General features: G+C 30.2%; 1 protein-coding gene across 2 annotated transcripts in view; it reads right to left on the reverse strand.

Annotated features, from left to right (window-relative positions):
* The window catches only part of LOC117174443 (retinal-specific phospholipid-transporting ATPase ABCA4-like), a 52,917-nt gene extending 42,388 nt beyond the window's left edge, over window positions 1-10,529 (reverse strand). Inside the window, exon 1 of one of the 2 annotated variants that reach the window (XM_033363570.1) lies at window positions 10,444-10,529. In XM_033363570.1, the coding sequence (XP_033219461.1) occupies window positions 10,444-10,471 (28 nt within the window). In that variant the 5' untranslated portion in view covers window positions 10,472-10,529. Of the gene's footprint in view, window positions 1-9,869; window positions 10,062-10,443 lie in introns of those variants that run through there. The other variant, XM_033363571.1, reaches the window with a different exon arrangement.
* Between the last annotated feature and the right edge of the window lie 466 nt (window positions 10,530-10,995).

Below are 10,995 nucleotides of genomic sequence, written 5' to 3' on the forward strand. Positions count from 1 at the left end.
GCCCATATTCGTAACATTTAAAACATTTAGGGCCCTGACTTTTCGACGGACATTCTTTACTTATGTGCCCTTTCGTACCGCAGTTAAAACATTTTTCGACTTTATTTACATCTGCACTTTTATTCGGTGTTTTCTTTTGTACACCTTCCGTTTTACTACCTGTCTTAGACTTACTTTTCATTTTTTCGTACATATCTAGCTTTACCTTGAGCTCACGAATATTGGTTGCTCCAAACAAAAGCATTTTACTCATCTCATCACCTTCAATACCTTCTATAATATATTGGATTACCGCGCTTTGTTCTATGTCGACCTGGGCTCCAATCTCCATCATACGATAACAATACTCGTGATAGGTCTCATTGCTCTTCTTTCGCCGTTGCTCCAACCTCCGATGAACATCGTAGCTACTAATCTTCGGGCTGAATTCACGTACCAGTGCCCCCATCATGGCATCCCAAGAATGCTTGCAGTCTTCATAGCCGACAAATGATTTCGCAGAGCCCCGTAGCAATCGTCTGGCATAAATGGCTTTATGCATGTCGCCCCAGTCGCAAATCAGGGCCGTCTCCTCAAACTCCTCTATCCAACGCTTTACATTTCGTCCGTCATCTCCACTAAACATGTCCAGCGTTCCCTCTACATCTTTAAATGTTATCATTAAATTCTGTGTTGATCGTCTGTCAACAGGCAGCGGACAAACTCGAGAACTTCGATTTTCTCCAATAGTTGCGTCATCTGTTCTTTGTGTTCTCTCAGGCTGACATCTGCGCCCCGTCTCACTTTGCCGTCCCAGCTCTCCGCTGTTTTCGTCATTTCGAGTCCGTAGTGTCACCCTGATTCCATCAAAGAGTGTCTCTGGATCATCGTGCTTGTCGTCTAGGTTCTCGTCATCCTCGTTGTTTTCGCCTCCTTCGTCGTCTTCGCCGCCATCTTGCCATGCTGCCGATAGTCGGTCTTTCAACTCCGCCTTGCTTCCCGTCGTTTTCAGGCCCAAGCGTCGTAACCTGAATTTCAGCTCTTTCACCTTTAGGGAATTGATATCGACTTCGTCTTCCACATCATCTTCATCGTCCTCCGAAGATGTGGCATCTTTATTCGATATATCTTCGTCATCCTCTTTTTTCACATCTTGCGTCAGAGCTTTTCGAAGCCGATCTCTTAACACTGCCTTGGCACCCGACACCGAACGTCCGAACTCACTTAATTTGGTTTTAAACTCTTGTACACTCAATTTATCCAGCTGAGCCATCTGCTCCTCAAACTTCGACATTTTGCTGCACAAATTCCACTGCACTTCGTCTTTTCACAACAAACTCGCGATTGAATTCTTTTATCCCGGATGAGCCCCCAATTGTAGAGATAAAAATAAAGTCAACCAGGTTTATGGTAAACATGAGTCACGTTTATTTTATGAACAACAGTTAATACATATCGCGTTCGGTATAAAGATTTTAAAACAGTGTCGGATCGCAGACCAGCTTCGAACTGAACTCTCGATGCACGCTCACACACGCTCTCCTGTCTATCGGTAATAGTTCCTAGACTCTCCGCTGAACCGCGCCACACACTGAGCAGGCCCAAAAAGGCGGGGAACTCAAATACTACACACTTTTATATCAATTATAATACATTTTTCATGTAATTCTGCCTGGGATTACTTATTAAAAAATTGCAAAATAAAAAGCAAATTTTATTTATCATGATTATTTTTGTATTTGTTTCTTATTTTGCTTTAAATTGTATTCTAAGCTGCTCTGAAACATGTATCATATCAATAAATGTATATCATTACAATTCATAATATGCATAAAAAATGAATCATACTAATTTTTATTTTTAATGTTGTTTTTGACGATTAAATAAAAACTACTGCGCATCTGCATAGGGTCTAATACAGGAACCTATATAGGGTCCTATATAGTAGCCTATGTCCCATTTTGTCTTTTCTGTGCTTTTTGCAAAAAGTTCATTTTTGCATTTTTTATCTTATGTTTTACGATTAAAAGAAGATCTACTCGTCCAATCGAAAAATGATTAATAATAATTTTATAGATCTTTTTAGGCGAACAACTTTTGTCTGGTAATTTAAGTCCATACCTTGTGTCATTTTTCTGAAACAAATTTAATATTTTTATTTTGAATGATATTTTTCACGACTGAAGCAAAAACTACGTGTCCTATCAAAAATTATAGCTCTTTTTTGTATGAACAATTTTTGTCTCATTTTTTTCGTAGCTTATGTCGAAAAGTGATTCATTATAAATTTGTAGTTCTATGCAGGTCGCGCAATTTGAGCTTTTTCATTTTTTTCGTACCTTGCATAGTTTGACCAAAAAATGGAATTTTTCATTATTTTTGGTACGATCAAATTTGTAATGTTTAACTTTTCGACCAAATTAAAAAAGTTGTTATCGTAATCCTGTAGGGCTTTCAAAAAGCAAAGTTTTTCTTGTCTTGGCCTTTTTTCATATCATGAGTTGTTTGGCTTAAAATGTTCATTTCAGTTTTTTTTTTTTGTATTTTGAAAATGCTCTAACTCTGATCATTTTCTTTTTATAGAAAAAAGTCATACGGAAAAATTGTTTGATTTTCTGTTTACTATGAAAGACCGTACATAGAATTTTTAAATCTTGAAAAAATGTGGTTTCGAAATTTTTTTATACGATCAAGTTTGGAATTTTTAACTTTTTGACCAAATTAACAATGTTGTTATCATAATCTTGAAGGGCTTTCAAAAAAAAAGTTTTTCTTGCCCAGACTTTTTCTCGTATTATGCGTTGTTTAGCGCCTAAATTGTTCATTTTAGTTTCTTTTGGATTTTGAAAATGCTATAACTCTAGTAATTTTTGATTTTTCGAAAAAAGTCATTAGGATAAATTGTTAAATTTTTTGAATACTATGAATAACCATACAGAGAATTTTAGAATTTTTAAAAAAGTGGTCTCGAAAATATTCAAAATGTGACCACTTTTTGAATTTTCATCCAAAATGGCTGGCTAACGAACTTGATCTTTAGTTTAGGACACTAAACGAGTTTATCAAAGGGCAATCTAATAGCTTACTTTTTTCAAAAGTTATCGTGTTCACAGAGAGACAGACATACATACATACAGACATAGACACATTCGTAAAAACTTGTTTTTCGGATTCAGGGGGCCTCAAAACGTGGACATTTGACAAAAACTGCGGGGGTCAAATTTTACACAAATCTAATACCTTCTCTGATGAGAATGTAATAATGTAAAAAAGTTTGCACTTTCGACAAAATCGAATGCGAAGTACGAGATACATAATGAGAATGTGTTCGTTAAAGCTGAAGGAGGTTCGACAAAAGAGGATCAATAATCGCGCGCCACAGGCGCGTTCAAACTTGCTAGCCACGCACACAGTGCGTTAAAGAAGAAGAGCGTCAAGGTTAAAGAAACTTTTTTTAAAAATGTGTTTCGTCTTTCGTGTCCTTTTTCCAAAAATTTATTCTAAAAACTAAATTTTTTTATTTTCGATCTTATTTTTTACGATTAAAAGAAAATCTCCTCGTCCTATTTAAAAATGATTAATGACAAATTTATAGATCTTCTTGGGTGAACAACTTGAGTCTTTTAATTTTAGTGCATACCTTGTGTCGTTTTACAAATAATATTTATTTAAAAAATGTATTAAAATAATTTAATTTTTTTATTTTAAAGTTTATTTCTTACGATTAAAGAAAAAACCAAGTGTTCACTAAAAAATTATTCATGAACAACTTGAATGAGTCTATTTATTTTTTTCATAGCTTGCGTTGTTTGTCAAAAAATTAATCTTTTTAGTTTGATTCATGTACGGATAAACAAAAACAGCACATCCTATAAAACAGTAATAATAAACATTTGTAGCCTTTTTTTAGATAAACAAGTTCTTTTTTGTAGCTTATGTCGTTAGTCCAAAAATTTAATTTTTTGTAATTTTTAATTTTTAATATTCTTTTTCACGACTAAAAACAAAAACTACGCGTCCTATCGAAAAGTGACTGTTAAAAGATTTGTAGATCTTTTTAGGGCGTGTAATTTTAGTTTATTCAATTTTTTCGTATCTTCCATAGTTTGACCAAAAAACGGCCTTTTTGGATTTTTCATTATTTTTCATACGATAAAATTCTAAATTTTCGACCAAATCAAAAAATTTGTTATGATAATTTTGTAGGTCATGACAAAATTAACGTTTTTTTTCTCTTGACTTTTGTTCATATCATGCGTTGTTTGGCTTAAAATTTTAATTTTAGTTTGTTTTTTTGGATATTAAAAATGCTCTAATTCTGGTAATTTTCATTTAATATAAAAAAGTCATAAGAATAAATTGTTTGAATTTCTGAGTACTATAAATAACAGCACACAGAATTTTAAAATCTTGAAAAAATGTGGTTTTAAAGATTGTTGCTATAAAGAAATTTTGAATTTTCAACTTTTCGCCCAAATGAGAAAAGTTGATATGATAATCTTGTAGGGCTTTCAAAAATCAACGTTTTTCTGCTCCTGACGTTTTCTCATATCATGCGTTGTTTGGCTTAAAATGTTCATTTTAGCTTTTTTTTGGATTTTGAAAATGCTCTAGCTCTGATAATTTACTTTCTACAGAAAAAGTCATTAAGATAAATTGTTTAAGTTTTTGGATAAATAACCATTCATAAAATTTTGAAATCCTGAAAAAATTTGGTTTCAAAAAGTTAAGGTACGATCAAATTTTGAATTTTCAACTTTTCGACCAAATTAAAAAATTTGTTATGACCATCTTGTAGGTCTTTCAAAAATCAACGCTTCTCTTCTTTTGACTTTTTTTCATATCATGCATTGTTTGGCTTAAGATGTTCATTTTAGTTGTTTTTTTTTTATTTTGAAAATGCTTTAACTCTGATAATTTTTTTTTTATAGAAAAAAGTCATTGGGATAAATTGTTTGGGTTTCTGAGTACCATGAATAACCGTAGATAGAATGTAGAAATCTTGAAAAAATGTGGTTTCAAAAAGTTGAGGTACGATCAAATTTTGAATTTTCAACTTTTCGACCAAATCAAAAAAGTTGTTATGACGATCTTGTAGGGTTTTCAAAAATCAACGCTTTTCTTCTCTTGAATTTTTTTCATAGCATGCGTTGTTTGGCTTCAAATGTTCATTTTAGTTTGTTCTTTTGTATTTTGAAAATGCTCTAACTCTAATGATTTTCTTTTTATAGAACAAAGTTATTAGGATAAATTGTTTGGGATTCTGAGTACTATGAATAACCGTTCATAGAATTTTGAAATCTTGAAAAAATGTAGACTTAAAATTTTTGAAAACGTGCTCACTTTTTGAATTTTGATCCAAAATAGCTGGTTCACAAACTTGTTCTTTCTTTTTAGGCCTTAAAAAAGTGTGCCAAAGCAAAATCCAATCTGATCAATTTTTCGAAAGTTATCGTGCCTACAGAATACAGACTACAGACAGACAAACACCTTCGTAAAAATCGTTTTTTCTAACTCAGTAGGTCTCAAAACGTTTTTAGAAATTTTACCAGCCCCCTGCCTCGACCGTGCATGTGTATGCAATAGTAGTTTTCTTACGATTCGGAGGGGAAATGTCGGTCAAACTAATCCAACAGATGGCGCCACAAAAAGTAAATCTGTCTTTTTCATTGACTTGTATTAAGAAAAGGCAAAAATAATTAAAAACTTGATGCTGTTTGCAAATAAACAAAAATGTACGAAAAAATAAGAGTGACTCTTACTAATTATTTCAAAAAAGAAAAATTCATGAAAATATGTAGTTTAAAATGAATAAAATTTAATTTTGAGATACATTTTGAAAGCAGTTTGAACTTCATATTTCTATGATTTATTTTGCTGATATTATTGATTTTATTATTTGTTCTAGTTAAACAAAATTATTTATTGTTGAAATTATTAATGTAGCGAATGAAAAAATTAATAATATTTAAGATCTCAATGACAAAAATATTTAAAACGTATACATGATCAGAAATATAAATATAATAATAATTAAAATATGTAAGACTACAACTTAAGTTGCAAAGTAAAGAATCTTTGTATCTTTAAAATCTTAACAATTCAAGTTTTAAAGGAAATATTTTTATAAAGTAGTGGTAATTATAATTAAAATATTTGAGGGAATCATTTGATGAAAAGTCAATGACACGAATGATAAATGAGAAAATGGATTTGTTATTATTTAATATAATGTATATATTTATTTGAATTGAACCAAACATCATATATACATTTATACAGTTAAATCATTTATTTGTTGCTTAATCTTGAAAGCTTTTTTCTCGTTGCATTCAGCTCCTAATAATTTTATTTAAAAATTTTAATTTAAAGGAGTTTTTGAATTAAATAGTTAATTATATTATTGCAAACCTCTTTTCTAAAATAAACAGACTATAAACTATTAAAACCTATAAACAAACGTACTGTACTCATGACGCACAGTTGGAGGAAATGCACTTTTTGCATTCAAAAATGTCCACATCCTTCAATTTTCTTGCTATTTTGAATTTTTCTGTTTTAAATTAAAGATTACTAAATTCTATAGATCTTGACTCTCCGAAATGTTGTCTCCTCATTTTTTTAATAATAATTTTTCCAGTCAAAGTATGAACAAAGTCTTATTATCGGTGAAAAAAATTTTGTTTGCTAAAAGTGCTTCCCATTAATGTAGGAATGACATTTAATAACAAAAATAATTTAAAAGTTTATAATAACTACTGTGATAAACAATTTTTGTGGCAAAATATTAGAATTTGAGATTTTTCAAATTATAATTTCCTTCAATGGCCAGAACGACTTTAGGTATTCCTTAAAATAATAAATATTTAATAATATTTGATAAAATATAACAATTTAAATTTTTGTAAGCAAATTAGATAAACAAATTTAAAATGTTGGGTCTTTTGCATAGAAAATTTTTCTTGCACTGAAAATGTTTTAAGCTATTCGACGAATGACTGTCAGTCACAAAAATATTAGAAAAGTTAACAATAACCACTGTCGTTAACAATTAATGTGACAAAATATTTAAACTTAAGGGTTTATTAAATTTAAATTTTCTTTGATGGCCAAATCGGTGGTTTATTGTCAAAAGACTTTGTATTGAGTGGATCTTAGCATGCAGTGTTATGATTCATTTCCAATTTATTACGATTGAAAACCCAACTTTTTCCGAGTGATGCTTCCAACATTAGGACATTTTTTATATAAATTGTTTATAAACATGTAAGTTGTTATATTCCACTGAATATGATCAAAGATAAATTTTTTTAGCAATATCCGTAGCCAATGTAGCGATTAAAGAAAAGAAAATTTTTATAAAACCTTAAATTTGAATATTTTTATTACGAGAATTATTTATAACAATGGTTATTGTTAACTTCTTAATTATTTTTGTGACTAGCAGTTACGCGTCCAACAGCTTAAAACATTTCCAGTGTAAGAAAAATTTCTCTGCGCAAGGATCAAAATTTTGAATTTGTTTATCTAATGTGTTTACAAACATTTCAATAGTTATATTTTATCCAATATTATAAAATATTTATTGTTTTAAGCAATACCTGAAGTCTTCCTAGCGCTTGAAGAAAATAATAATTTGAAAAATCTCAAATTCTAATATTTTGCAACAAGAATTGTTTATAACAATAGTTATTATAAACTTTTAAATTATTTTTGTTATTAAATATCATTCGTACATTAATGTGAAGCCCTTTTAGCAACAAAAAAATTTTACCGATAATAAGACTGTTTGTTAATTTGTTCATCAAATTTGTTTGTAACAAATAAATGGAATGATAAACAAATTAATAAATAAATAGAGAAGACAAAAGTTCGGCGCGTCATGCTGAACGAAAAAAGTGAATTTCTACCTACAGTGCGTCATGAGTACGGTACGTTTGTTTATTGAGTTTAATAGCTTATAGTCTGTTCATTTTAGAAATAAGGTTTGCAATAATATAATTAACTATTTAATCCAAATTTCCTTTAAATAAAAAAGGTAAAATAAAATTATTAGGGGTTGAATGCAGCGAGAAAAAAGCTTTCAAGATTAAGCAACAAGTAAATGAGTAAAATGAATAAATAGTATATATGATGTTCGGTTCAATTTAAAGAAATATATACATTATATATACATATTTAATTATTTTAATTATTATTATATTTATATTTAATATACGTCATATATTTTTTATTAATTCTTCTGATCATGTATATGTTTTAGATATTTTTGTCATTGAGGTCTTTAATATTATTAATTTTTTCATTGGGTACATTAATAATTTTTTTTTAAGTTTTAACAAATAATAAAATCAATAATATGAGCAAAATAAATCACAAAAACATAAAGTTCGAACTGCTTTCAAAACGTATCTCAAAATTAAATTTTATTCATATTAAACTACATGTTTTCATGACTTTTTCTTTTTTTTAATAATTAGTAATAGTTACTCTTATTTTTTCATATATTTTTTTCGTTTATTTGCAAACAGCATCAAGTTTTTAATTATTTTTGCTTTTTTTTAATGCAATTCAATGAAAAAGACAGAACTACTTTTTGTGGCGCCATCTGTTGGATTAGTTTAACCGACAATTCCCCTCCGGATCGTAAGAAAACAGAAGAGTGGGGGCGATGCATGGGGCTGAATTGTGCTAAAAAATACGGGTTAAAATATTTTTATAATAAAAGAAAAATAAAACTTTTAATTACAATTATACCAAATAATTGTTTTTCTTTCCTTTCTTTTAATGAAACTACGAGAAATTATATTTGCATTTTTTACAATACTTTTAAATTGTTGAAATTTCGATTCTACCTTAAAATTCCATATAGAAGGTCACGGAATAATCGCAGTAATTTTTTTTTGCAACGGTAAGAAGTTTAAAAAAATATAAGACGTATAACGCCTGTTGACTGCTACTTACAGGCGATGCGTTTGAAGTGTAGCAGTCAACATGATTTGAATGATTTCACGGAATTAGACAAATTTCCAAACATAAAAGAAGGTTTTAAGGGATTCAAACAGATTTTAATACATTTCGGGGGCCTTCTACGGATTAAAAGGTTTTTAACATAGTTGTATAGGATTTCAAAAAGTTTGAACTAATTAAAAAATATTTCATTAGTTTTCAAGTGATTTAAAAATATTTGCATTAACTTTAAATAATTTCGAAACATTCCAAGGGATTTCTATAGTGAACTTTAGAAAATAAATAAAATTTCAAAGAGATTTCTAGCGATTCTAAAGATTCTAAGGTATTTCAAGGAAGATCACAAGATTGAATAATTGATTGAATCTGCAAGGTCAAGGTTCAAGAGAATTTACAGATCATATTTTTGCTGTTTCTGATTATCCTATTATTGTTTTCTATATAATTACATTCTATAATGATTTTCATATGGAATCTTATGCAATGTCATGCAATATTTTACACCAACATGCGATCTTGCAAACTAGTGTACACTTAGAATTTGAGTAATTAATTAAACGGATGTTTAAATTGTTTTAATATTTTATAAATGTGAATATAATCGAAAAACTTCATGACATCTGTATCTGATATTTTATTTAAATGAAACAAGATAACTGGGCGAAAGGCCATCAACGCTGCAGTTTCGCATTTTCCCCTGAGTTACGTTAGGAATTATAATCATGATAGTCGTGTCATACACCTTGGTATAATGATTAAACAAATATACGTGCAAAAACAGTTCTAAAATGTAGCAATATTAAAATTTTGATTATTTTGTAAAATGGAATTCATACTTATCTAATGAAATATGTATTCATACATGAGCAAATTATTTTTGATGAAAATACATGTGGAACAATATGGAACCAAATACTTACAAGCAATTAATCTTTGTACATTACGTTATTCCGTCATATCTGACAGGGTCCACAAAACCATAAGAAGACTTTTAGGCACCGGAATTTAATGTTGACAGTTAAGGTGGTTAGGGTTATGTTTTTGCATAGAGTTCTAGAGTTGTACGAAAGCTTTCTCAAAGTTCGCAATGTTTACATGAAAACATTGGTGAACTGCGCATGTGTCAAGCAGAGCTATCAAGTTATTAAACATATTATTCATGGAGAATAGACATTAGGAGCCCAAAGTAGTGTAACCGAAAATGAGCAAATTTTTGTCGTATGGGCATGGTTACAGAACTTCCCGTTCCCGTGTATGGCGCTAATGTGGCACGGGGATAAAATGGTAGCTGCCTATGTTTACATCGTTGACATTGACACAGCTTGCATTGTATATTAAGAATTGTGATATTTGATTTAAATATATCAATTATCAATTATATGAAAAAAGATTGTAAGAATTTGGTTAATCGCGAATGATTTAATCGTTATGATCCTGCAATGGACGAGGTAAGTTACATTATATGGTGATATGAAAAATAAGTATATGACTTACCAGTATTAAATCTTGTATGCCTACGCATCACTGAACTGGTGCCAAACTTTTACTTAAATGTAGCAGTTTTCATATTCCAATAATCTTAGCATGGTTCAAAGAAATTAATTCAACGATTTACGAATTTTGTATTTTTCTTTGAGCCTTGAGGTTATATTTACACGAAACCATGACAGCAGCCATCCATACCCGTGCTAAACTAGCGTCGCGCTCGAGAAGATCTAGCATTTCGATGCGTTATTCTACATCCGACAGAAAAATGCTCGTTTTTTGGTGGAGTCAATGTACAGGACTTTGGGCTCCTTATATCTATTCTTCATGATATTATCAAAGATAATATTAAGGTCCTAGATACGGCATGAGATTAGTTCCACCTTATACCGGTAGCTAGCTGGACAGGCAAGTTTGTGTACAGATGGTCCAGGGACAGCGTGGCAAACTAGTGTAGTTCTCGCTGATTGGCTCCGCCATTTTTCTTGTACTTCCTCTGAATACATAGATGATATACTCAGTATAGTTTAGTAGCGGAGGCGCGTAATGTATAGTACACAT

Source organism: Belonocnema kinseyi, chromosome 6, assembly GCF_010883055.1.
Source record: "Belonocnema kinseyi isolate 2016_QV_RU_SX_M_011 chromosome 6, B_treatae_v1, whole genome shotgun sequence".
Taxonomy (NCBI): Eukaryota; Metazoa; Arthropoda; class Insecta; order Hymenoptera; family Cynipidae; genus Belonocnema; species Belonocnema kinseyi.